Below are 25,639 nucleotides of genomic sequence, written 5' to 3' on the forward strand. Positions count from 1 at the left end.
AGATGTTTCAAGGCTCTGTATAAACTTAAAAATGGATCAACTTTCCTCAGTGACCACAGAACTTTTTCTGTCAAGTACTGTCAAGTGCCTAGTATATACTGTACTGCTTTAAATTACCGAAGTTATGAAGGGGAAAGCTGAGGCCTTTGGCACAAGCAGCTTACCAATGATAAAAGGACATCAGATATACCCAAACATGACCAAACAATTTAAAAAAATAAAATACCTTGGGAATGATAAACACAAAATTCAGGATAGTGATTATCTACTGGAGGAGAGACACAGCAAGGGACACAGAAAACTTTGAAGGTAGTTATAAAGATAACTTCTTAAGTAGGGTCTTGGGCTAAAGGATATTTATTTTTATTATTTCTGGTTTTCAAATTAAGTTCCATGAGACAAGTAAACCTTCTAGAAAATGCTCTATGTGACTATTTTTCTTATTTTTGTTTTGGGGGTAAATAGTTAACTCCATTTCTAGATAAGTAAGAAAATTATTTATAAGAATGTCATGGTTATTAAGGCTTTAATCTCTCTTGGGACCTTGGCTGACATGTTATAACCATGTAAGTATTTTTAAAAACTTTTCATTCTGGCCTGACCAGGTAGTGGCACAGTGGATGGAGCTCTGGCCTGGAATGCAGAGGACCCAGGTCACCAGCTTGAGCATGGGTTTCCCAGCTTGAGTGCGTAGACATGACCCCGTGGTCACTGGCTTGAGGACAAACGTTGCTGGCTTAAAGCCCAAGGTTGATGGCTTGAGCAAGGGGTCACAGGCTCAGCTAAAGCCCCCCCAGTCAAGAAACTTATAAGAAAGCAATCAATAAATAACTAAGGTGGTGCAACAAAGAACTGATGCTTCTCATCTCTCCCTTCCTGCCTGTCTGTCCCTCTCTGTCTTCTCGCTAAAAAAATTGACATAAAAGTTGCAGAATAGTACAAAAAATACTTTTTTTTCTGAACCATTTGATACTGACATGTCCTATCACCTCTGAGTAGTTAATGTATATTTCTTACAAATAAAAATCACAGTTCAACCATCAATAACAAGAAATTAACTTTGATACAGTACCACCATCTAATCCTCATTCTCCACTCTTATTTTGCCACTGTTCCAATATTGTCCTTTAAAGGAAAAAGATCAACTCTAGAATACATGTTGCATGCAGTTGTATTTCTTCAGTTTCCCTCATTATGAAACAATTCCTCAGTCCTTCCTTGACTTTCATGATATTAATATTTTTGAAGATCACAGATCAGTTATTTTGTAGTATCTATCAATTTGGGTTAGTCTGTTTTCCTGATAAGTAAATTAATGTTATGCTTCTTTGGCAGGACTATTACAGAAATGATGGTACAAATATCTCACTGTACCCCATCAGATGACATGATTTCAACTTGTCCCATTACTCAAAGTTGCTTTTGATCATTTGATTATTGTTGTGTCTGCCAGCTACTCAACTGACCAAGTTATTCTTTTTTTCCACATACTTTATGGATACCTCCAGACTATGTAAAAGCTCATTCCATATCAATTCATTCATTTATTTATATCCATATGGATTCTTGTGTTACTCAGTCGCTTAAAACCCACTACTATAATTATTCTGATGCTCAAACTGCTCCAGGTTTGGCAAGTAGGAATCCCTTCAAGATGGCTTCTATTTTCTATGTCCTTTTGACATGTTCCTATCACCCTTGGGGCACTTGCTTATTTTCTGGCATCATAAGATCTTATTAGCATATCTTATACTTTCCCTTGAAATCGGAAATTTCCCCAAAGAATTACGGTTTCTTTTAACACTAAATGGTATTTTAATAATCAAGACATAGGAGACAAGATGGCGATGGAGTAGGCGGACGTACCAACTTCCATCTCCCAGAACCAAAGTGGATTACAACTTAATTTTAAGAACCATCATCTGGAAAAAACAACTTTGGACTAAACTAAGAGGACTCTTCAACCAAGGAACACTGAAGAAGCCACACTGAAACTGGTAGGAAAAGCAAAAACGTGGAGAGGGCTGTGTAGCTCCCCAAGCAAACGGCATCTGGGAGAGACTCGTGTGGCAGAAAGTGAGTTTAGCAGAGAGGGTAGGGTCCTGAGCCCCAGAAACAAATCCCCAGCCTGCAGCCCCAGAGCCTAGAAGAGGCGTATGGACAGTATTTAGCTGAAAACAAGTCAGGATACTGTTTGTGAGAAAGAGACTGATTTCTCAGACCCAGGATTCTTCTAAAGGGACCACGCAGAAAACCTCTCTTACAACCACTCATCCAGGGCTCTGGGGCACAGGGAGAGAGAAGAGGACCAGAGTAGCAGGAAGAGAGTGTAATCTAGGAGGCACAGGGAGAAACACTTTGAGAGACAACCACTCCAACCCCTGGGATGAGTCACTCCTCAAATCTGAAGTGAATATTTCCCCTGGAAACAGCAATACCAGCAATGGGAAGCAGGACACCAGCCAAACAAGCTCTCCCCCGGCACTCAGAGCAGAGTCACTTAGAAGAAGGGAGCTTTCGGGACTACAGTACTGAGTGTTAGGGTCTGAGCTGCAGCGCCCCCAACCACACGGCTGAGGGCTCGCCTGAGGGCAGGCGGCAGGGAGAGGCGGAAGAGTGATTCTGTCGGCAAGGGCAGAAGCTGGCTGGCCACAACTGAGTCCCATGTGTGAGCTCAGTCTTGCCTGGCTGGGAAGAAGGGGACTCGCGAAAGTGGTCAAGGCCAGCTGCAGGCCACCTGTAATCCAGCCTGCAGGGGAAGGGCAGGAGCCCCAGAAGGGGTGGGACCCACCCTTGAGCAAGGGCAGAGGAGTGCAGCCTCGCCCTGCCTGCAGAACTAAGGCTTGCGGCCTGACATGGGAGCCGGCTCCTCCCACCAGAGTGGAGCAAAAGCCCAGAACAGGCAGAGTCCCACAACTGAGCCTGGGAACGCAGCCCCGCCCCGCCCATGGAACCAAGGCTTGCAGCCATCCCACGAGCAGGTGTCTCCTGCAGGGGCAGGGCGAAAGCTGGGAATCAAGCAGAGACACGCAGCTGAGCAAAGGTGCTCACCCCTGCCCTCAGGGCTGAGCATAACGCCACCTGCGGGGGCGGGGCGAAAGCCAAGTTCACCAAGGCTTGTACACCAGAGCACATGATCACAGCCCCTCCTGTGAAGGAGAGGCGGAAACCACAGCAACAGCCCCAGTGGGCTGGCACCAGCAACCCCATACCCAAACCCCCTAAGCAGCAGCAACAGAGTGGGTGGCGGGCCTGCAGACAGACCACACCAAGGGAACACAGAGGCCACACCTAGTGGACTCCAGTAGCCAAAACCTTTCTTTACACAGATAAAATGAGAAGGCAGAGAAATGCAACACAAATGAATCAACAGAAATCCCCAAAAAGGACCTGACTGAGTCAGATATAACCAAATTACCGGATGCAGAGTTTAAAATAACGATTATTAGGATGCTCAAAGATCTTAGAACAACAATAGATGGTCATTATGAACACCTAAATAAAGAGATAGCAAATATAAAAAAGGACATTGAAATAATAAAAAAGAATCAGAAATGACAAATACAATATCAGAAATAAAGAACACAAGGGAAGGAATTAAAAGCAGGATGGATGAAGCTGAAAATTGAATCAGGGAGTTAGAGGACAAGAAAAATGAAAGCACGGAAGCAGAGCAGAAAAAATAAAAGAGACTCAAAAAGTCTGAGGAAACTCTAAGAGAGCTCTGTGACAGTCTAAAGAGAAACAAAAAAAAAAAATAAAGAGAAACAACATCCACATCATAGGAGTTCCTATGAAGAAGAAGAAAAAGAACAAGATATAGAGACTTTGTTCAAACATATCATAGCTGAAAACATCCCTAAATTAAGGCAGGAAAATGTCTCATAAGTTCAAGAAGCACAGAGAACTCCATTAAAGAGAAACCCAAAGAAATATACACCAAGATAAATCACAATTAAATTACCAAAGCTAAGTGATAAAGAGAAAATATTAAAAGCTGCTAGAGAAAAAAAGGCTATCACCTACAAAGGAGCCCCCATAAGGATGTCTTACGACTTTTCAACAGAAACACTTGAGACCAGAAGAGAATGGCAAGAAATATTCAAAGTAATGCAGAACAAGAGTCTACAACCAAGACTACTTTATCCAGCAAGGCTATCGTTTAAAATTGAAGGAGAAATAAAAAGCTTTCCAGACAAAAAAACTCAAGGAATTCACTACAACCAAACCAATGCTGCAAGAAATGCTAAGGGGCTTGTTGTAAACAGATCAAAGGGGAAAAAGAATATAGCAAAAGAGGAATACAGTTTTAAAGAAGAAAATGGCAATAAACAACTACATATCAATAATAACCTTAAATGGAAATGGATTAAATGATCCAATCTAATATAGGAGCACCTAAATATATAAAGCAGACTTTGATGGATATAAAGGGCGAAATCAACAGCAATACTATAATAGTAGGGGATTTCTATATTCCACTAACATCACTAGACAGATCCTCAAGAAAGAAAATTAACAAAGAAACTTAAAGGACACACTAGATCAACTCAATTTAATAGATATCTTCACAACCTTTCATCCTAAAGCAGCAGAATATACATTCTTTTCATGTGCTCATGGTACATTCTCTAGGAGAGACCATATGTTAGGGCACAAAAGCGGTCTCAACAAACTTAAGATTGAAATCATATCAAACACTTTCTCTGATCACAGTGGCATGAAACTAGAAATCAAACACAACAGAAAAACTGAAAAATACTCAAACACTTGGAAACTAAATAGCATGTTATTAAATACCGAATGGGTTAACAATGAGATCAAAGAGGAAATTAAAAAATTCCTAGAAACGAACGATAATGAGCATACATCAACTCAAAATCTATGAGACACAGCAAAAGCAGTCCTGAGAGGGAAGTTCATAGCATTACAGCAGGGGTCCCCAAAAACTTTTTATATAGGGGGCCAGTTCACTGTCCCTCAGACCATTGGAAGGCCGCATATATAGTGCTCCTCTCACTGACTACCAATGAAAGAGGTGCCCCTTCTGGAAGTACGGCAGGGGACCGGATAAATGGCCTCAGGGGGCCGCATGCGGCCCGTAGGCCGTAGTTTGGGGACACTTGCATTATAGGTATACCTTAAGAAGCTATAAAAAATAACAGTAAGTAAAGCCCAGAGGTAGTAGAAGGAAGGAAACAATAAAGATCAGAGTGGAAATGACATAAGAGGCTAAAGAAACAATACAGAGGATCAATGAAACCAGGAGCTGGTTCTTTGAAAAGGTAAACAAGATCGATGAACCTTTAACCACACTCACCAAGAACAAAAGAGAGAGGACTCAAATAAATAAAATTAGAGAGTGGAGAAGTAACAACTGACACACAGAAATACAAAATATTGTAAGAAAATACTATGAAGAACTGTATGCCGAAAAACTAGACAACCTAGATGAAATGGACAAATTCCTTGAAACATATAATCTTCCAAAAATTAATCTGGAAGAATCAGAAAACCTAAACAGACTGATTACAACAAATGAGATCGAAACAGTTATCAAAAAACACCCAACAAAGAAAAGTCCTGGGCCTGATGGCTTCACAAGTGAATTCTACCAAATATTCAAAGAAGAACTAACTCCTATCCTTCTCAAGCTATTTCAAAAAATTCAAGAGGAAGAAAGACTTCCAAGCTCCTTTTATGAGGCAAGCATAGTTCTGATTCCAAAACCATGCAAAGACAATATAAAGGAAGAAAATTATAGGCCAATATCCCTGATGAATTTAGATGCTAAAATCCTCAACAAAACATTAGCAAACCGGATCCAGCAATATATGAAAAAAATCATACAACATGATCAAGTGGGATTTATTCTGGGGAGCGAGGCTTGTATAATATTTGCAAATCAATCAATGTGATTCAGCACATAAACAAAAGGAAAGAGAAAAACCACATGATAATTTCAATAGATGCAGAAAAAGCATTTGATAAAATCCAGCACACATTTACAATCAAACCTCTCAGCAAAGTGGGAATACAGAGAACATACCTCAACATGATAAAGGCCATCTATGACAAATCCACAGCCAACATCATACTTAATGGACAAAAATTAAAAGCAATCCCCTTAAGATCAGGAACAAGGCAGGGGTGCCCCCTTTCACCACTCTTATTCAACATAGTTCTGGAAATCCTAGCCACAGCAATCAGACAAGACAAAGAAATAAAAGGCGTACAAATTGGAAAAGAAGAAGTAAAACTATCATTATTTGCAGATATGATATTGTATATAGAAAACACTAAAATCTCAGTCAAAAAATTACTGGACCTGATAAATGAATTCAGCAAGGTGGCAGGATATAAAATTAATACTCAGAAATCAGAGGCATTTTTATACACTAACAATGAACTGTCAGAAAGAGAAATTAAAGAAGCAATCACCTTCACCATTGCAACCAAAAAAATAAAGTACCTAGGAATAAATTTAACCGGGGAGATTAAAGACTTGTACTCGGAAAATTATAAAACATTGATAAAAGAAATCAGGGAAGATACAAACAAGTGGAAGCATATACCGTGCTCATGGTTAGGAAGAATAAACATCATTAAAATGTCTATATTACCCAAAGGAATTTATAAATTCAATGCAATACCGATTAAAATACCAATGACTTACTTCAAAGATATAGAACACATATTCCAAAAATTTATATGGAACCAAAAGAGAACACTAATAGTTTCAGCAATCTTGAAAAGGAAGAATAAAGTGGGAGGTATCACACTTCCGGATATCAAGTTATACTACAGGGTCATTGTACTTAAAACAGCCGGTACTGGCATAAGAACAGGCATATATATCAATGGAACAGAACAAAGGACCCAGAAATAAACCTACAGCTTTATGGACAACTGATATTTGACAAAGGAGGTAAGAGCATACAATGGAGTAAAGACAGCCTCTTCAACAAATGGTGTTGGGAAAATTGGACAGGTACCTGCAATAAAATGAAACTAGATCACCAACTTACACCATTCACAAAAATAAACTCAAAATAGATAAAAGACTTAAATGTAAGCCATGAAACCATAAGTATATTAGAAGAAAACATAGGCAGTAAGCTCTCTGACATTTCTCGCAGCAATATATTTGTCAATTTATCTCCACGGGCAACTGAAATAAAAGACAGGATAAACAAATGGAACTATATCAAACCAAAATGCTTTCGCACAGCCAAAGACAATAAGAACAGAATAAAAACTACACAATGGGAGAACATATTCGACAATACGTCTGATAAGGGGTTAATAACCAAAATTTATTACGAACTTGTAAAACTCATTATCAGGAAGACAATCCAATCAAAAACTGGGTGAAAGAAATGAATAGACACTTCTCCAAAGAGGACATACAAATGGCCAATAGGCATATGAAAGAATGCTCAACATCACTAATCATTAGAGAAATGCAAGTTAAAACCACAAGGAGATATCACCTCACACCAGTCAGAATGGCACTCATCAACAAAACAACACAGAATTAAGTGCTGGCGAGGATGTGGAGAAAAGGGAACCCTCCTGCACTGCTGGTGGGAATGCAGACTGGTGCAGCCACTGTGGAAAACAGTATGGAGATTACTCAAGAAATTAAAAATCGAACTGCCTTTTGACCCAGCTATCCCACTTTTAGGAATATACCCCATAGCACTGTTTGAAAAGAAATGCACCCCCATGTTTATGGCAGCATTGCTCACAATAGCGAAGATCTGGAACAGCCCAAGTGTCCATCAGTGTACGAGTGGGTTAAAAAGCTTTGGTACATATATACTATGGAATACTATTCAGCCATAAGAAATGATGACGACAGATGATTTACAACAACATGGATGGACTTTGATTACATTATAATGAGTGAAATAAGTAAATCAGAAAAAACTAAGAACTATATGATTCCATACATAGGTGGGACATAAACATGATACTCAGAGACATGGACAAGAGTGTGGTGGTTATTGGGCAGGGGGGAGGACAGAGAGGGGGTTGGGGGAGGGGAGGGGCACAAAGAAAACCAGTTAGAAGGTGACAGAAGACAACTGGACTTTGGGTGATAGGAATGCGCATAATCAAATGTCAAAATAACCTGGAGATGTTTTCTCTGAACATATGCACCCTAATTTATCAATGTCACCCCACTAAAATTAATAGAAAAAAAGACATAAAAAAACGCAAAGGGGGAAAAAACGATGATGACCAAACTACTAGATGGGCTCATCAGGTCTACTGAAGGAAGAGAAAGAATAAACTGAGTTTTTTAAACCCTTATCAACTACTTATAATTTGAGTGAACTATAAAATTAAATATGAGGAGACAAGGAATATTCAATCTGTTGTTCAGAGAAAGTGTAAGAATATAAGAGTCTCTGTAAATATTCAACAAAGGATCATCCAGGGCTAATAAGACTTTCTCAGTGAGCATTAAAGCTTTGTTAACTTGATATCAAAGATGACTCTCTCCATCTGGGCCTAACAAACCACAGTCCACTATTCCCTGTTGAGGCCTGGTTCTTAAGTAACATTTATCTGCGCAATCTCTCAGCCTTGGGGAATTATCTATAGCCAACTGAGAACTCAATCAAGACATACATGTACAGTAGTCCGTCTTTTTTTTTTTTAACAGGAGAGAGAGAGAGAGAGAGAGAGAGAGAGAGAAAGAGAGAGAGAGGGAAAGAGACAGGCAGGAACAGAGATGAGAAACATTAACTCATAATTGCATCACTTCAGTTGTTCATTGATTGCTTCTCATATGTAACTTGACCAGGGGGCTCCAGCCAAGCCAGTGACCCGTTGCTCATGCCAGCAACCTTGGGCTTCAAGCCAGCAACCTTTGGGCTCAAGCCAGCAACAGTGGAATCATACTGATGAAACCACACTCAAGCCAGCGACCCCACAATCAAGCTGGTGAGCTTGCACTCAAGCCAGCGACCTCAGGGTTCCAAACCTGGGACCTCAGTGTCCCATGTAGATGCTCTATCCACTGAGCCACCACAAGTCAGGCAGTAGTCCCTCTTTGTTTGTAGTTTTGGTTTCCATGGTTTCAGTTACCCATGGTAAACCATGACCTAAAAATACTAAATAGAAAATTCTGAAAATAAATTCTTAAGTTTTAAGTTACATGCCATTCATGCTATCCTGCCCAGGATGTAAATCAACTCTTTTCCAGAGAATCCAGACTGTATCTGCTACCTGCCCACTAGCCACTTAGTACCCAACAGTTATAATCTTATTGACTGAGGCGGTATTGCAGAGCTTGTGTTCAAGTAACCTTTATTTTACTTAATAATGCCCCAAAGTGCAAGAGTAGCGATGCTGGCAGTTTGGACATGCCAGAGAAAAGCTGTAAAGTGCTTCCTTTAAGTGAAAAGGTGAAAGTTCTTAAATTAAAGGGGAAAAAATCATATGCTGAGGTTGTGAAGATTATGGTAAGAATGAATTTTCTACCCATGAACTTGTGAAGAAGGAAAAAGAAATTCATGCTAGTTTTGTTGTCACACCTCAAATTGCAAAAGTTATAGCCACAATACATGATGAATGCTTAGGTAAGATGCAAAAGGCATAAAATCTGTGAGTGGAAGACATGAACAGAAAACATGTACCAGTTGGTGACAATGTGTTACACCAGAAAGCACTGAACCTATACAAAGACTTCAGAACAATGGATCTCCTGACACAAGGAACAGCAAACCATTTATTGAAAGTAAGGGTGGTTTGGTTACAAAGATTCAAGAATAAGTTTAGAATGAAAAATATAAACATTACCAGAAAACTTGCATCTCCCAATGAAGCAGCTGCTGCCACATTTCTGTTAGAACTGAAAGTTGATTAAGGCCTGACCTGTGATGGTGCAATGGATTAACTGTCGACCTGGAATGCTGCATCACTGGTTCGAAACCCTGGTCTTGCCCAGTGAAGATACCAATGAGTAGCAATTACTATGAGTTGGTGCTTCCCTCTCCTACCCACCCCATCTTTCTCTCTCTCTTTCCAAAATCAATAAAAAAAAAAAATCTTAAAAAAAAAAGTTGCCTGACCAGGCAGTGGTGCAGTGGATAGAGCATCAGACTGGGATGCGGAGAACCCAAGTTTGAAACCCCAAGGTCATCAGCTTGAGCGCGGGCTCATCTGGTTTGAGCAAGGCTCACCAGCTTGAATGGGGGGTCACTAGCTTGAGTGGGGGGTCACTTGGTCTGCTGTAGACCCCTGGTCAAGGCATATATGAAAAGCAATTAATGAACAACTAAGGAGCTGCAACAAAGAATTGATGCTTCTAATCTCTTTCCCTTCCTGGCTGTCTGTCCCTCTCTCTACCTCTGTCACAAAAAAAATAAAAATAAATTCCTATAAAAAAAAGTTGATTAAGGAGAAAGGTATGTATTTATAGGAAAAAAGTAGGGCTTGAAACTCTTCATGGTTTCTAGCATGCACTGGGAGGTCTGTACCTAGAAAGGACATTATCTCCTGGAAGTTCTGCTGGAAAGCTTCTCACAAACATTTTGAGAATTACCATAGAAACAAAAAAGACATCAGGACCCAAAATTCCACTCAACAAGGTCCCTCTACTTTCAAACTAAAATAGTTCAACTAATTTTCTCCTTTAAATCAACATACAGAAAAGCATTAGAAAGTAAAAAACTGTCCTTATTTATCCAGAGTTAAAAGCACTGGTAGTATTCTTCTAGATTTCTATACACATATAAACACAAATAGAATTGTGCAGTACACACTCTTTCTTAACAGCTTTTCTCTGTCAACAAAAAGATGAGGGCACCCTGCATTATGGCTGCAGAATAGCTAAAGCATAATTAAACATTTTAAACCAAGGCCCTGGCTGGTTGGCTCAGTGGTAGAGCGTCGGCCTGGCGTGCGGAAGTCCCGGGTTCGATTCCCGGCCAGGGCACACAGGACAGGCACCCATCTGCTTCTCCACCCCTCCCCCTCTCCTTCCTCTCTGTCTCTCTCTTCTCCTTCCGCAGCCAAGGCTCCATTGGAGCAAAAGATGGCCTGGGCGCTGGGGACGGCTCCTTGGCCTCTGCCCCAGGTGCTAGAGTGGCCCTGGTCGTGACAGAGTGACGCCCTGGATGGGCAGAACATCGCCCCCTGGTGGCGTGCCGGGTGGATCCCGGTCGGGCGCATGCGGGAGTCTGTCTGACTGCCTCCCCATTTCCAGCTTAAGAAAAATACAAATAAATAAATAAATAAAAATTTTAAACCAGAAAAGTGAAACAGCAGGTCTGATATGCAGAGCCTATGGCTACCTTCCTGCCCCCCATTTGAGGTATGCGGACAAAGCTGATACCCCAAAAACAGCAGAATAAAGACAGTTGCTTGACTGGTAGTGGCACAGTGGATAGAGCAGCAACCTGAAATAAGGCCCCAGGTTTGGAACACTAGGGTCTCAGGCTTAAGCCCTTGGTTGCTGGCTTGACTTGTGGTGGCACAGTGGATAAAGCATCGACCTGGAACACTGATGTCGCTGGTTTGAAACCCTGCGCTTGCTTGGTCAAGGCACATATGGGAATTGATGCTTCCTGCTCCTCGCCCGCTTCTCTCTCTTTCTCCCCACCCTGAATTAAAAAATAAAATCTTAAAAAAAGAAAAGAAATGATCTTATGGTCGCTGGCTTGAGCAAGGGGTCACCACTCATCTTGAGCCCCCAGGTCAAGGCACATATGAGAAGCAATCGATGAACAACTGAAGTGCTGAAACTACAAGTTGATGCTTCTCATCTCTCTCCCTCCTGTCTCTCTCTCAAACAAAACAAAACAAAACAAAATATAAAAAGAGAAGAAAGCAGCCTGACCAGGCAGTGGCACAGTGGATAGAGCATTGGACTGGGATGCAGAGGACCCAGGTTCGAGACCCTGAGGTTGCCAGATTGAGCGCGGGCTCATCTGGCTTGAGCAAAAAGCCCACCAGCTTGAACCCAGGGTTGCTGGCTCTAGCAAGGGGTTACTCGGTCTGCTGAAGGCCTGTGGTCAGGGCGCATATGAGAAAGCAATCAATGAACAACTAAGGTGTTGCAACGCGCAATGAAAAGCTGATGATTGATGCTTCTCATCTCTCTCTGTTCCTGTCTGTCTGTCCCTGTCTATCCCTCTCTCTCTCTGAATAAATAAAAAAAAGAGAGAGAGAAACAGTACCCAAGCCCTGAGAACTACACAAAACCGAACTTCTACATGAAAGTAAATTTTCTCCTTTAGACATTATTTGGATGCCCTAGTATAGCATCCTAATATGCTAATCAAAACAAGATCTCAAAAAGAGATTCACAATTGTGTAGTCAGAGCAAGACTACTTCACATAAACTCTTGAGAAAGCATATGCATTCCATAGAGGGGCAGAGAATCCACAGAGGCACAGCATTGAGAGAAGGTAGCAGTGCTCATAGGTTCCACTTCGCGGAGGCTGGAAGACAGTATTCTAACACCTAACGCCTGCATCCTCTGCCCCTCAGCACTAGCCTGCTGGTAGAAACAGGCAGCAGAGGGATGGACAGTCTTTCCATGAGGGGTCTGTGTATTCTAGTGAGATATCTCCTCTGTCTAACATATTAAGAACACTGGCTTTAGGATCAGAAAAACTTGAATTTGAATTCAGATTATCTTTTAGTTCTGAAAACTTGGGTAAGTTCTTACCTATAAACTGATAGTACAAATTACAACAAGATCAGATCTGGAAAGTGCTTTGCACTGTGTCTAGCATGTGGTAAGCAATAAAAACTGGCTTTTGGTATCATATGCTAAATAAATGACAACTTTTTAAAAGACTGTTAATAATAAACAAACTGAAATCTGGAAATGGTTCCTTCATTTTTAAAAGCACCCCTTTTTTTGGCCATGGCTAAGTTACAGCGCTGTTTCTTCTAATTCAGAATGGTGACATTGCATCCTTAGTGGCTCTGCTCTTTGAAGAAAGAAGTCTGCCTTTAGCTGAACCTGCACCTTGCTGGCTTACCCACTGTGGTACCAACAATCACAAATCTTTGGTTAACTTACTATATTAGTTTCCTACAGCTGCTGTAAAAAATTACCACAAACTTAATGGAAAACTTATCTTACAGAAGTACCAAAAGGGCATCACTGGGCTAAAAAAGTAAGGTGTTGAATTTTCTTCTGGAGAGTCTATGAAAGAATCCACTTTCTTGCCTTTTCCAGCTTCTAGTGGCCACCTACATTCTTTGGTTTGTAGCCCCTTCCTCCATCTTCAAAGCCAGGAGTACAGTATATTCAAATCTCCCTTTCACTCCACTGCTTCCCTCTTCCCTGTTTAAGGACCCGGGATTATATTGGGCCCACCTGGGTAATTGAAAATCATCTCTCCAATTCAAATGAAATTGATTAACAAACTTAATTTCTCTTTGCCATGTAATCTAACAGGTTCATAGGTTCTTCCAGGGATTAGAACATGGATATATTTGGGGGGCCATTATTCTGTCTATCACATGCATGTAGAGTTTCTGAACAAATAACGTCAACGGCCAAAGTCTGAAGGGAATAGTGATGTTTTGACAGCAAGGGAGGAAGAAAGTTCTAGTCAAGGGGAACATAGCCTCCAAAGGGAGTTGTGTACAAAGTGCATATTGGGGCCAGCAACCTGTTTTGCTTCACTGGACCACAGAAGTCAAATCCAAGAATGGGGAAAAAAGAAAGCAAGGTGAAAATAAGCACTGTAGCCTTGCTGCATATTTTGAAAAATTAATCCCCTTTAATTATGATAGCTACAGATTCAGTGTTGGTACCTTAAAAACTATTAAATAATTTTTTAAAGTGTGCTTTACTGGTCAGAGCACATACAGAAACAGATCCAGGTTTCTGTCTTTCTCCATTTCTCTCTCTCTGAAATCAATTAATAAAAATAAGAAAGAACTATAAGAGACTATTATGAACAACTGCATGCCAATAAATTTTATAACCTAGAGGAAACATAAATTCCTGAGAACATACAACCTACCAAGACTGATTATGAATAAATAAAAAACCTGAACAGACCTGTAACTATAGTAAAAAGACTGAATCAGTAATCAAAGTTTCCTGGGAAAAAAAAAGCCCTAGATCTAATGGCTTCACTTAAATCATTAAATATTTCACCAAAATTAAAAAATATATTTTTTTGTGAATAGCAGGGAGGCAGAGAGACAAGACTCCTGTATGTGCTCCAACCGGGATCTACCTGGCAAGCCCACTAGGGGGTGATGTTCTGCCCATCTGGGGCTGCTGCTCCATTGCAGCTGGAGCCATTTTTTAGCACCTGAGGCAGAGGCCACGGAGCCATCCTCAGCACCTGAGGCCAACTTGCTTAACCAATTGAGCCATGACTGCAGGAGGGTAAGAGAGAAAGAAGGGGAGAGAGAAAGAGAAGGGGGGAGGGGTGAAGAAGAAGGAGATGTTGCTTCTCCTGTGTGCCCTGACTGGGAATCGAACCTGGGATGTCCATACGATGAGCCAACACCCTACCACTGAGCCAACCGGCCAGGGCCTCACCAAATATTTAAAGAACTAACACCAATCCTTCTCAAATGATTACAACATAATTATAGGAGGGAAAACTTACTTATTCCATGAGGCTAACAATGCCCTGATACCAAAGCCAGGTAATACCACTATAAGAAAACTACACACCACCTGACCAGGCGATGGCACAGTGGATAGAGCATCAGACTGGGATGCGGAGGACCCAGGTTCGAGACCCGAGGTCGCCAGCTTGAGCATGGGCTCACCTGGTTTGAGCAAAGCTCACCAGCTTGGACCCAGGGTCGCTGGCTTGAGCAAGAGTTCACTCGGTCTGCTGAAGGCCCACGGTCAATGCACATATGAGAAAGCAATCAATGAACTACTAAGGTGTCACAACGAAAACTGATGATTGGTGCTTCTCATCTCTCTTCGTTCCTGTCTGTCTGTCCCTATCTATTCTTCTCTCTGACTCTCTCTATTCTTCTCTCTGTAAAAATAAATAAATAAATAAGATTAAAAAGAAAAAAACTACACACCAATATCCCTTATGATCACTGATGCAAAAATCCTCAACAAAATACTAGCAAAATTAATTCAGCAACATATTAAAAGGAGTATATACCACGACCAAGTGGAATTTATTCCTAGAATGTAAAGATGGTTCAACCTATGAAAATTTATAAAAGTAATGCATCATATTAACAGAATGAAGGAAAATTTAAATACAGAAAAAGCGTCTGACAAAGTTTAATACCCTTTGATGATAAAATCTCTCAATGAACTGGGTATAGGTGGTAATTACTTCAACATATTAAAGGCCATATTTGAAAAACCCACAGCTGATATCATACTCAAAACTCTGAAAGACTGAAAACTTTTCCTTTAAGATCAGGAAGAAAATTAGGATGCTTGCTCTTGCCACTTCTTTTCAACATACTGGCAGTCCTAGACAGAACAATTAGGCAACAAAAAGAAATAAAAGGTTTTGATCAAACTGGAAAGGAAGAAATGAAATTATCTATGTTCAAAGACGTTAGGACCTTATTTGCAGGAAGTTCTAAAGATTACATATACACATACACACAAAACAATAGAACATTAGAACTTTGCTAATTCAGCAAAGTTGCAGTCCAAAATACAAAAAAAACCCCAAAAACCAGTTGCATTTCTATAAGCTAACAACAAACACTCCAAAAAAAAAATTAAGAAAATAATTCCAGCCTGACTGGGGGTAGCACAGTGGAGAGTGTCAACCTGGGACACCGAAGACCCAGGTTTGAAACCCTGAGGTTGCCAGCTTGAGCATGGTATCATGATCCCATGGTTGCTTGCTTGAGCCCAAAGGTTGCTGCTTAAAGCCCAAGATTGCTGGCTTGAAGAAGGGGTCACTGGCTTGAACAAGGGGTGACTGGCTTCTGGAGCCCCTTGGTCAAGTCACATATGAGAAAGCAATCAATGTACAACTGAGGAGCCACAATGAAGAATTGATGATTCTCATCTCTCTCCCTTCCTGTCTTGTCTCTCACTTAATTTTTTTTTTGTGTGTGTGTGTGTGACAGAGGCAGAGAGAGAAACAGAGAGAGGGACACATTTGAACAGACAGGCAGGAAAGGAGAGGAGAAGCATCAATTCTTCATTGCAGCCACTTAGGTGTTCATTGACTGCTTTCTCATATGTGCCTTGACTGGAGGGGGGTGCTACAGCAGAGTGAGTAACTCCTTGCTCAAGCCAGCGACCTTAGGTTTAAGCAAGCGACCCTTAGGCTCAAGCCAGCAATCCCACACTTAAGCTGGTGAGCATGCGGTCAAGCCGGTGACCTCGGAGTTTTGAACCTGGGTCCTCTGAATCCCAGTCTAATGCTCTATCCATTGTGCCACCGCCTAGACAGAGAAAACAAATTTTTTTTTCCATTCCTAATAGCATCAAAAAGAATAAAATACTAAGGAATAAAGCTAATCAAATAGATGACTTATACATTGAAACCCACACATTTCTGTAAGAAATTAAAGAAGACACCAACAAATGGAAAGATATCTCATGTTCATGGATTGGAAAACTTAACATTAAGACACCGATATTACCCAAAGCCATCTACAGATTCAACACAATCCCTAGCAAAATCCCAACAGCATTTTTTGTACATACAGAAAAATCAATCCTGAAATGCACGCAGAATTTTGAAGAGCCCCAAACAGTCAAAACTACCTTGAAAAAGAAGAAAATTGAAAGACTGTCAAGTTGACCCATAAGAACCATCAGAGAAGACTCATAGTTTTTGATTTCCAAACTACTATATAACTACAAATAAGGTGAAGATGTGGAGAAATTGGAACACTTGTAGACTGTTGGTGGGAATGTAAAATGGTATAGCAGTTGTGGAAGACAGTATAATGATACCTCAAAAAATTAAAAAAAGAATTACTATAGATCTAGCAATCCTAATCCAAAAGAAATGAAAACGGCATCTGAAAGAGGTACTTGCACACCCATGTTCACTGGAGCATCATTCACAACAGCCAAGAGGTAGAAGTAATTCAAGTGCTTGTTAATAGCTGAATGGATATACAAAATGCAGTATACATGCATATACAATGGAATATTATTCAGCCTTAAACAGGAAGGAGATAGGCCCTGGCTCAGTGGGTAAAGCATCAACCCAGCAAGCCAGAGGTTGCAGGTTTGACATCCCCTCCTTACCCTTCATCAGGGCACTTAGGAGAAACAAGGAGTACACAACTAAATGGAACTAAGTAAAACAATGAGTTGATGCTTTTCTCTCTTCTCTGTCCCCTCACTCCACTCCCTTCCTCTCTCTCTCAAATTAATGGAAATAAAAAAGAGATCCTGTCACATACAACATGGATGAATCTTGAGGATATTATGCTAAGGGAAATAAGCCAGTCACAAAAGGCAAATACTATAGGATCCCATTTATATGAGGAATCTAAAGTGGTCAAATTCATAGAAACAGAAAGTGCAATGGTGGTTGTCAGGGGCTGGGGGGAAAGGAGAAATGGGTAGCTGTTTAATGGGTGTAGAGTTTCAATTCTACAATATGTAAAAGTTCTGGAGATCTGTTGTATGTACAACAATGTGAATATACTTAATACTTATTGAACTGTATACTTAAGTTTTATAATTTTTTATTTTTCACCACAATTAAACAAAGATTTTAAACATGCTTCACTACATCTTGATAAGTAAAACAAATTTGATCTAAGTATCATTTAAGCCAATGTTTTTCACCCACCCATTTAGTCTGCCAGCAATTTCGTTTTGGTCCACAAAAAAGTTAACCATCCACATGTTGTATAAAAATTATAGGCCAAATGATCTTAGTTGAATTTGCTTATGCTCAGGGTGATTTCTGCATTAGTGGTCCCTGCAATAATTCTATTTCCACACTTCCTAAGTGTAAAAGTTTGAAAACCATCAATTTAAGCCATTCCTTTCAAAAGAAAATCAATTACCAAATACTTTAAACATGGACCCAAAACCAAATTCCTCCCACTCACCTTCCAACTCACCTTCGCTTTGGTGCCCTAATGAACAGCTCACAGAGAAGCCTGCCCTGTTCATCCTTATAGTCCCGGATGGTGTTGTAGAGTTCATGGCACACAGCAATCTACACATAGAAAACGGGAAAAATCACAAGAAAAGTGAGCAGAAAGTCAGTGTAGGCATAGGGATTATCTTTAATAAAAACATACCCATAAAAGGCAAGTAGAGAAGAAAAAGGGTGAATCCTCAAATTACCTCATGGGAATCCAAGTCTGAAATATGCTGCGAGTATCTCTCTTTATTTAAAATAATTTAACTGATAAATGTTTTGATACCCTTTATTGGATTTATGCTATGGTGATTTTTCTTTTCTTTTAAACTAAATCAGTTCATATCATTCTCTTGCTTAAAATCAGGGGTTTTTTACTACTCAGAGAATAAATCTAAACTCCTAACACGGCCCACAGAGTATGTAAGATAACTACATACCTTGTTGGGCAGACTTTGCCAGTCTCCTCCCTCTTGACTATCGTTCTATATCTTAACACATCAAGTTCATTCCTGACCTAGCCCCTCTGCCTGGATCATTCTTACCCAGAGGTCTACAGAGACCTTCCGATCACGGAGAAATCTTTCCTGAAGGTTTGAGCCAAAACAGGCTGTATCATCCAAGTTTTTCTTCTTAGTACTTATCACTAGCTGATGGTACTTCACTGATTATGTGTTTACTTGTTCACATGCTGCTTCTCCCATACTAGAATCTAAGCTTCACGTGAAAAATGGTCTGTCTTACACACGGCTGTATCCCAATCACCAGAACAGTGTTCAGCACAGGACAAACACAGTTATTTGGCTGACTATATAATGGCACAAGCTGCTATTCATTATTATTTCATAATATTAAAGTATATTATCACTGTAAGAGTTCTAGCTAAATATATCTTTTTCATTTAAAAAAAGTTAAGAATATAAAGCCTGAGGAAAAAGAAATGGAGAAGCCTTGTATCTTAATTCCTTATCATTAAAAGGATACAGAATTATAGGAAAAGCAGGCAGAATTACTCACAAGATCCAAATTACTCACAGGATCTACAGTTGGAAGATTGGAAAGTCGTCTCCTTTTCCTGCTTGGCCCTGGTGTAGACACAGAATGGTGCCCGTCATCAAAGTCCCCACTGACACTACTGGAAGGGGAGGTTGCTCTTCTCCTTTTGGAACCCATGGAATCCAATTTCTTCTATAAGAAATAATTAGCTATGTTCTTATATTTAAATTCAGACTCTGCCACCAACCTCTCCGCTGGCCAGCTGATATCAAGCTTCTGGTTCACTCAGAAGATATTTTAACTGTGACAAAAAAGGTTTGCCTAAACTGGAAGGTTTTTCAATGGAAGTCCTAGACCTTGTTATTCTAGCCCCTTGATTTACCAGAATGCTACACTTTCAACTTGGATGGGACAAATTCAGCAAAAGTATACTCATTTGTATATCACCAATTTTGAATGACTCAACCAGAATGACCCCCAAATTACATGAACTAGAGTTTGAAAATCCACATGCAATCATATACCAATGTGCTGGAGGTATTGATCCCTCAGCCGCTGAGGCAGCCAGGAAGGCCTGGGGAACAGAGACCCCAAGGCAATAACCTCTGAAGTCAGCAACCTTATCTGTTTCCCTCAATGTGTCTGACAATTATGATTCTTTTCCAGGTTGGTCATAAGGTGAAAAAGAATAGGAAGCTATGCCTGAGGCAAATGAGTAGTACAAACAGGGAAACAGAGGACAATTAACCTTCTAGCATTTTAGATGCACCCTAAATTAACACTTATGAGAACGACTTTTCTCCATTAAAAGGACCCACAAGACATTACCCCAGAAAACACTTAAGGTGACTTTCCATACCTATGGCCAAAGTAGCAAACTGTGCTTTGAAACTTTTCTGTCAATCCAGATTAATCTCCTTTTCAGTCATATGAGGTACTCTACCTCCATGAATTTTGAAATCATAGCTTTAAGTTTTAATAGATACTCTGGAAGAGCACCTCAGAGGTGTTTGGGTCCTGTTTGGCCTTTCAGAAACATAAATTTACTGTTTTAGGCAGGCTGCTATGCAATTAATCTCAGCATAACTTTACAAATATATATATTTGACCATAACACAAGAAATGTAACCACTGAAGTGATAAGGGGAAGGGTACATATGGGAAGGTACTGCAATACTTGCACAATTTAACAACAGTATCAAATAATACGTTGTGATTTCAAAGGTCTTTCTCTAATACTAAAAGAAAAAAAACTGACCCCAGTTTTACCCATCAACATTCAATTTCAGGAGACTAAGACAGGGCAGCTGAAAGAATGGGCTGCCAGTACTATGGAGAAAAAAATTGAGGATTGCCAAGGAACAAAACATACCAACAAATAAGCGATCCTTGGTAAGCAACTAAAAAACAAGAGTAGTGTCCTATTTCTTCCTTCAACAGTCCACGTGGTATTTGAAAAACAAGCCCACCATGAAGATGTTCTTTCTTGTAGTTGTTACACAGTGCATTAGTTTGCAATTGGCTATAACTGGCTAAAAGCTGTAAGGGCTTACGCCAAGGATAGCCAAGTTTTGTTGATTTTTGTTTGTTTTATAAAAGGTTAATAAACTATCCTCAATCATTAAGATGAAGAAACTAAGGACCAACATTTTGTACAAAAAAATCTATGACAAGGACAAGCAAATTCGAAAAACATGAGGAGGGAATTTTTATAGAAAGGATAACAAAATTTAAGAAAGGTGGAAGGGAAAAGGCAAGGAAGGACAGAAAAGGAAAAAGGTGTAGATGATCAGTAATTTACCAGCTTTACCAGAGCACAACCAGCGCCTCGAAAAGCCAGTCTCCTCATTATGTCTGAAGGCCAACTGAAGCCAGTGGGAGAAGGCAGGGTTTTAAAAGTGCTGATTCAGTGTTAGTATATTCAAAACTGAAAGAGAGAACAAGACAGAGAAAGGGGAAATAAAAAAGAAGTCAGAAGAAGTAAAACTGGGTACGAATAGATAGAAAACATCCAAGTAGAACTGCTAAGGAAAGATAAGAGATAATCTAGGGGGAAACAGGTCTATCAGTTTTCTTGTGTCAATGAAGGTAAGTGCTACAAAGGCTTAGGCATTAAAAGTACCTGACATTAGGCTCTGGCCGGCTGGCTTAGTGGTAGAGTGTCAGCCCAGCATGTGGATGTCCTGGGTTTAATTCCCAGTCAGGGCACACAGGAGAAGTGCCCATCTGCTTCTCCACCCTTCCCCCTCTCTTTTCTCTCTATCTCTCTCATCCCTCCTGCAGCCAAGGCTCCATTAGAGAGAAGTTGGCCTGGGCACTGAGGATGGCTCCATGGCCTCCACCTCAGGCGCTAGAATGGCTCTGGTTGCAATGGAGCAATGCCCCAGATGGGCAAAGCATCACCCCCTAATGGACATACCAGGTGGATCCCGATTGGGTGCATGTGAGTTTTCCTGCCTCCCAGCTTCTCAGTTCAGAAAAATAAAAAAATAAAAACTAAATAAAAAAGAAGTAAAAACACCTGACATTTCTTCCATTTTAAAATTAAATACTTTTCATGTGCTTAAAGATGTCTCACTGAGGTTCCCTTTCACTCATATAAAATGGCTGTCAAATCCAGGAATGAAGCATGCCTGCCCAAATGCCCCCCAGTCAATGAGAGCAAAGGTCAATCACAGAATTGGAATGGAGAATAAACACAAGTGGAAAGCTCACATGTGACACCAAATGTTGGCAAGCTAGAACAAACCAAGAATGGCTCATGTGAGCAAAGAGTATGGAAAACTCTTCTATCCAACATTTCTTTCCAAAAGTCCTATCAGCATTAGAAAGACACCACATATAAGTTTCAAAAGGTTAAAAAAAAAAAAGCGCCTTTAACCATTTTGTCCGCAAATAAAAAATACTTTAAAAAATAATCCACTGAAGCCTGACCAGGCAGTGGTGCAGTGAATCAAGTGTCGGCCTGAAACCTTGAGGTCACCAGCTTGAATGTGGGATCATAGACATGAACCCATGGTTGCTGGCTTGAGCAAGAGGTCACTGGCTCAGTTTGAGCCCCCTAGTCAAGGCTATGAGAAAGCAATCAACAAACTAGGGTGGGCCCTGGCTGGTTGGCTCAGTGGTAGAGCGTCGGCCTGGCGTACAGAAGTCCTGGGTTCGATTCCCGGCCAGGGCACACAGGAGAAGCGCCCATCTGCTTTTCCACCCCTCCCCCTCTCCTTCCTCTCTGTCTCTCTCTTCCCCTCCTGCAGCCGAGGCTCCATTGGAGCAAAGATGGCCCGGGCGCTGGGGATGGCTCCTTGGCCTCTGTCCCAGGCACTAGAGTGGCTCTGGTCGTGACAGGGCGACGCCCCGGAGGGGCAGAGCATCGCTCCCTGATGGACGTGCTGGGTGGATCCCGGTCGGGCGCATGCGGGAGTCTGTCTGACTGTCTCTCCCCGTTTCCAGCTTCAGAGAAATACAAAAAAAACACAAAAAAACGAACAAACAAAAAAAACTAAGGTGCCGCAACTTAATTGATGCTTCTCACCTCTCCCTCCCTGTCTGTCTGTCCATCTCTCTACCACACACACTAAAAAAAAAAATAATCCACTGAAAATCAAATGACAAAAAATAGAAATCAGTGGTATGTGTGTGTATACATAGACTATACAATACCCAAAATTCCTTGAATCATTTACTTCAATAAGACAAGATGCAACTTACCAATAATTATTTTTGAATATTTTCTTATACAAAGGACACATTTTAAAATTTTATTTTGGAAGTTTAGCGAGAAAGGCAATGTTGCCAGGTGGGTGGGAAGAGTAACAGGACTTGAGCTCAGCAGACAAAGAGTCCCAGTTTTTACACCTTTAATTATCTGTTTGATTTTGAGGCACAATCTCTCAGATGTTTCTTTATTTCTAAAATGAGAACAGTAAAGTGTACATATCTCCCTTGGATTGTTGGGACAGTGAAATGTATGTGAAATCACTTTAAAAATTCAAAGCACAACAATAATGTTAAGTTTTAACTCTAGAATTGCTGGCACCCTGGACACAGGAACAGAATTTTATTTATTTTATAGCTTTTACTTATAGAATCATATTTGGCATTTTGGGGTGATCAACTTATATTAAAAGATCACTTAAGTGGAACATTTAAAATGTTTATTTGTATAATTTAAAAAGCCCATGAGCATCCTTTCAGCATTTTTTTTTTCACATGAAAAGGAAAGAAAGATTCCAAGCCAAATTACAAGTTTTAAAATTGCACTGATTATGGTCACATGTCCAAAAGTCTGACAATGATTAATTACTGAAAAGAATAGCTTTGTAATTTGTAAATGGGAAAATATTTACTCAGTATAGCCAACTGGTATATTTTGAGAGTTGATAAATTTTTAGTACTCTTCTATACTTCTAGTTATACTGAATATTGTAACATTAAAACAAAAATTGTGGGAAACATGATTCTTGCCTGACCTGTGGTGGTGCAGAGGATAAAGCATTGACCTGGAATGCTGAGGTCGTGGGTTCAAAACCCTGGTCTTGCCCAGTCAAGGCACATACAAGAAGCAACTACTATCAGTGATGCTTCCCACTCTTACCTGCCTTTTTCTCTCTCTAAAATAAATAAATAAAATCTTTAAAAAAAAGAAAATATGAGTCAAAGGGAAAAAATATCACATATAATATTACTTACTAGAGAAAAACCACCCTTAACACTGGTTTTCACAGCTTTAAGCATTTATTCTATACCTTAGTTGCTTTTTAAAAAAATTTATTATCTTTTTCATAGACAGTGAGGTATCAGAAAGACAGACTCTGGCATCCTCCTACCAGTAGCCCCCATGCAAGCTCCCTATCCCAGATGCTCTGCCCATCTGGGTGTTGCTCGGCAACCAAGCTATTTTTAGCACCTGAGGCAGAGCCCACCAGAGCCACCCTCACTTCTGGGGCCAACTGGCTGGAATCAATCCAGCCATAGCTGTGGGAGATGGGGACCGGGGGGTGGGGTGGAGAAGCACCTGTGTGCCTGACCAGGAATCCGAACCTCGGACTTCCACACGTGTAACCAACCAACACTCTTACCACTGAGCCAACTGGCCAGGGCCCTTTTTTCTTTCATCTTTTAAAATAGCTTTAGTGAACTATATATATAATTTGCAGCCTGTGTTCTAACTTAGGCAAGATTCTTCCAAGTTAACATTCTTCCATTTGATGTTGGATGGCTAGATAACTAACATATAAATATATCTCAATTTACTAATCCTAGAAATTTGGATAGAATATTAACATTTGAGGTATTCTGGGTACTTCCAAAGCCAAAGAAAGTGGTCAAGACCCTTCAATTTACCAACACACATATCTGTTACTGTTTTAATTTGAAACACTTCTTCAAAAGATACTTGGCAGTCTTTCTTTGGATCTTAAAATAAGGGCAATCTGTTAAACAAGTAATAGTGCAAGAATTATACTACTCATAATTGTATTGAGTTCAGTTTGCTTCTGACTGATATTTGGAAAAGGGTGCACTTCTAAATGGGGAAACACCACCTAGAAATCATTTTTGAGGAGAGCTAGTTTAATATAACAAAAATGTTTTACTCCAACATGTTTCTACAGTTGTAATAATAATTTCTATGTCCACCATACTATTTGTCATTGTTTTTCAGTATTTGTTTTTGCCAATCTTTCCTCTCTCTAAATCACCAGTATCTGCCCTGTAATAATAAAAACTATGCTTTCCTTTAAGTAAAAAAATTTTCAGAGATGAAAAAAATATTAAAAACAGAAATGTACAGTTTAAAAACCTTGATTCTTTGTGGTATCGCAGATAAGAAACTTAAATATCTGGAGTCTATTACGATATGTTTCATTGATAAGAATACTTGATCAGAATGCAATCATTTGTAAAGTGTAAAAAAAATCATTTGGGTTTATGTCCGAACCAACAAAAAACCACTATTAGAGTTTGTGTCAAGAAACAACAGAAAAATTAGGCCCTGACCTGCTTTCGCGACCTGTCACTGGTACGGGGGTGACTACGGGAAACGCTGACAGCTTTGGAGTGTACGCGACAGAGCACTCAGACAGCACCCGGGGCGGGAAAGAGGGGCGCAGGGAGTTCCCGGGCCGCGTCGCGCCTTTGTCCCGACCGACAGGTGCGGCAAGGCGGCCAGGCCCGTCTAGACGCCGCCGCCATGCCCCGCCCCGCGCGCCTGGTCTGACCAGCTCGTCTCCACAGCCGGGGCGGGGCCTCCGCCGCTACTCCCGCCCGCCCGGGCCCACACAAAGGCCCAGCGGCCGGCCGAAGAGAAGCGGCCCCGCCCGCCCCAGGCCCGGCCTTACCCAGCCGCTCCGCCGCCTGCAGCCCCGGCCGCGGTCCCCGACCGCCGCGCCCCGCCCCGTGGCCGCCACGGCTGCTACTATTGCTCCTCCGGCCGCGACCGCTGCAGTCGCACCAGCACCCGCCGCCCTCGCCGCCCTCGCCGCCCTCACCGCCTTCACCCCTCCCAGTGCCGCCGCAAAAGCAGTCCTAAGGCCGCCAAGCGATCCGGCTCCGCGCGACATTGCGTGCCCGCGCACCCGGGCCGGCGGCG

At 40.9% G+C, this 25,639-nt stretch overlaps 1 protein-coding gene and 1 non-coding gene across 31 annotated transcripts in view; one reads left to right on the forward strand and one right to left on the reverse strand.

Moving 5' to 3' along the window:
- PBRM1 (polybromo 1) overlaps positions 1-25,610 on the reverse strand; it is a 162,647-nt gene extending 137,037 nt beyond the window's left edge. For 12 of the 30 annotated variants that reach the window (XM_066245879.1, XM_066245872.1, XM_066245863.1 and 9 more), the window contains exons 1-3: positions 25,389-25,610; positions 19,090-19,242; positions 18,032-18,129 (exon numbers count right to left, since the gene is read on the reverse strand). In XM_066245879.1, the coding sequence (XP_066101976.1) occupies positions 18,032-18,129; positions 19,090-19,242; positions 25,389-25,610 (473 nt within the window). The other 18 variants (XM_066245885.1, XM_066245880.1, XM_066245873.1 and 15 more) reach the window with 10 other exon arrangements.
- Positions 10,876-10,951, forward strand: TRNAA-GGC (transfer RNA alanine (anticodon GGC)). Its single transcript has one exon. It is a non-coding gene; the product is annotated as a tRNA-Ala (tRNA).
- Positions 25,611-25,639: the final 29 nt, after the last annotated feature.

This window comes from Saccopteryx bilineata, chromosome 10, assembly GCF_036850765.1.
Source record: "Saccopteryx bilineata isolate mSacBil1 chromosome 10, mSacBil1_pri_phased_curated, whole genome shotgun sequence".
NCBI classification, from domain to species: Eukaryota; Metazoa; Chordata; class Mammalia; order Chiroptera; family Emballonuridae; genus Saccopteryx; species Saccopteryx bilineata.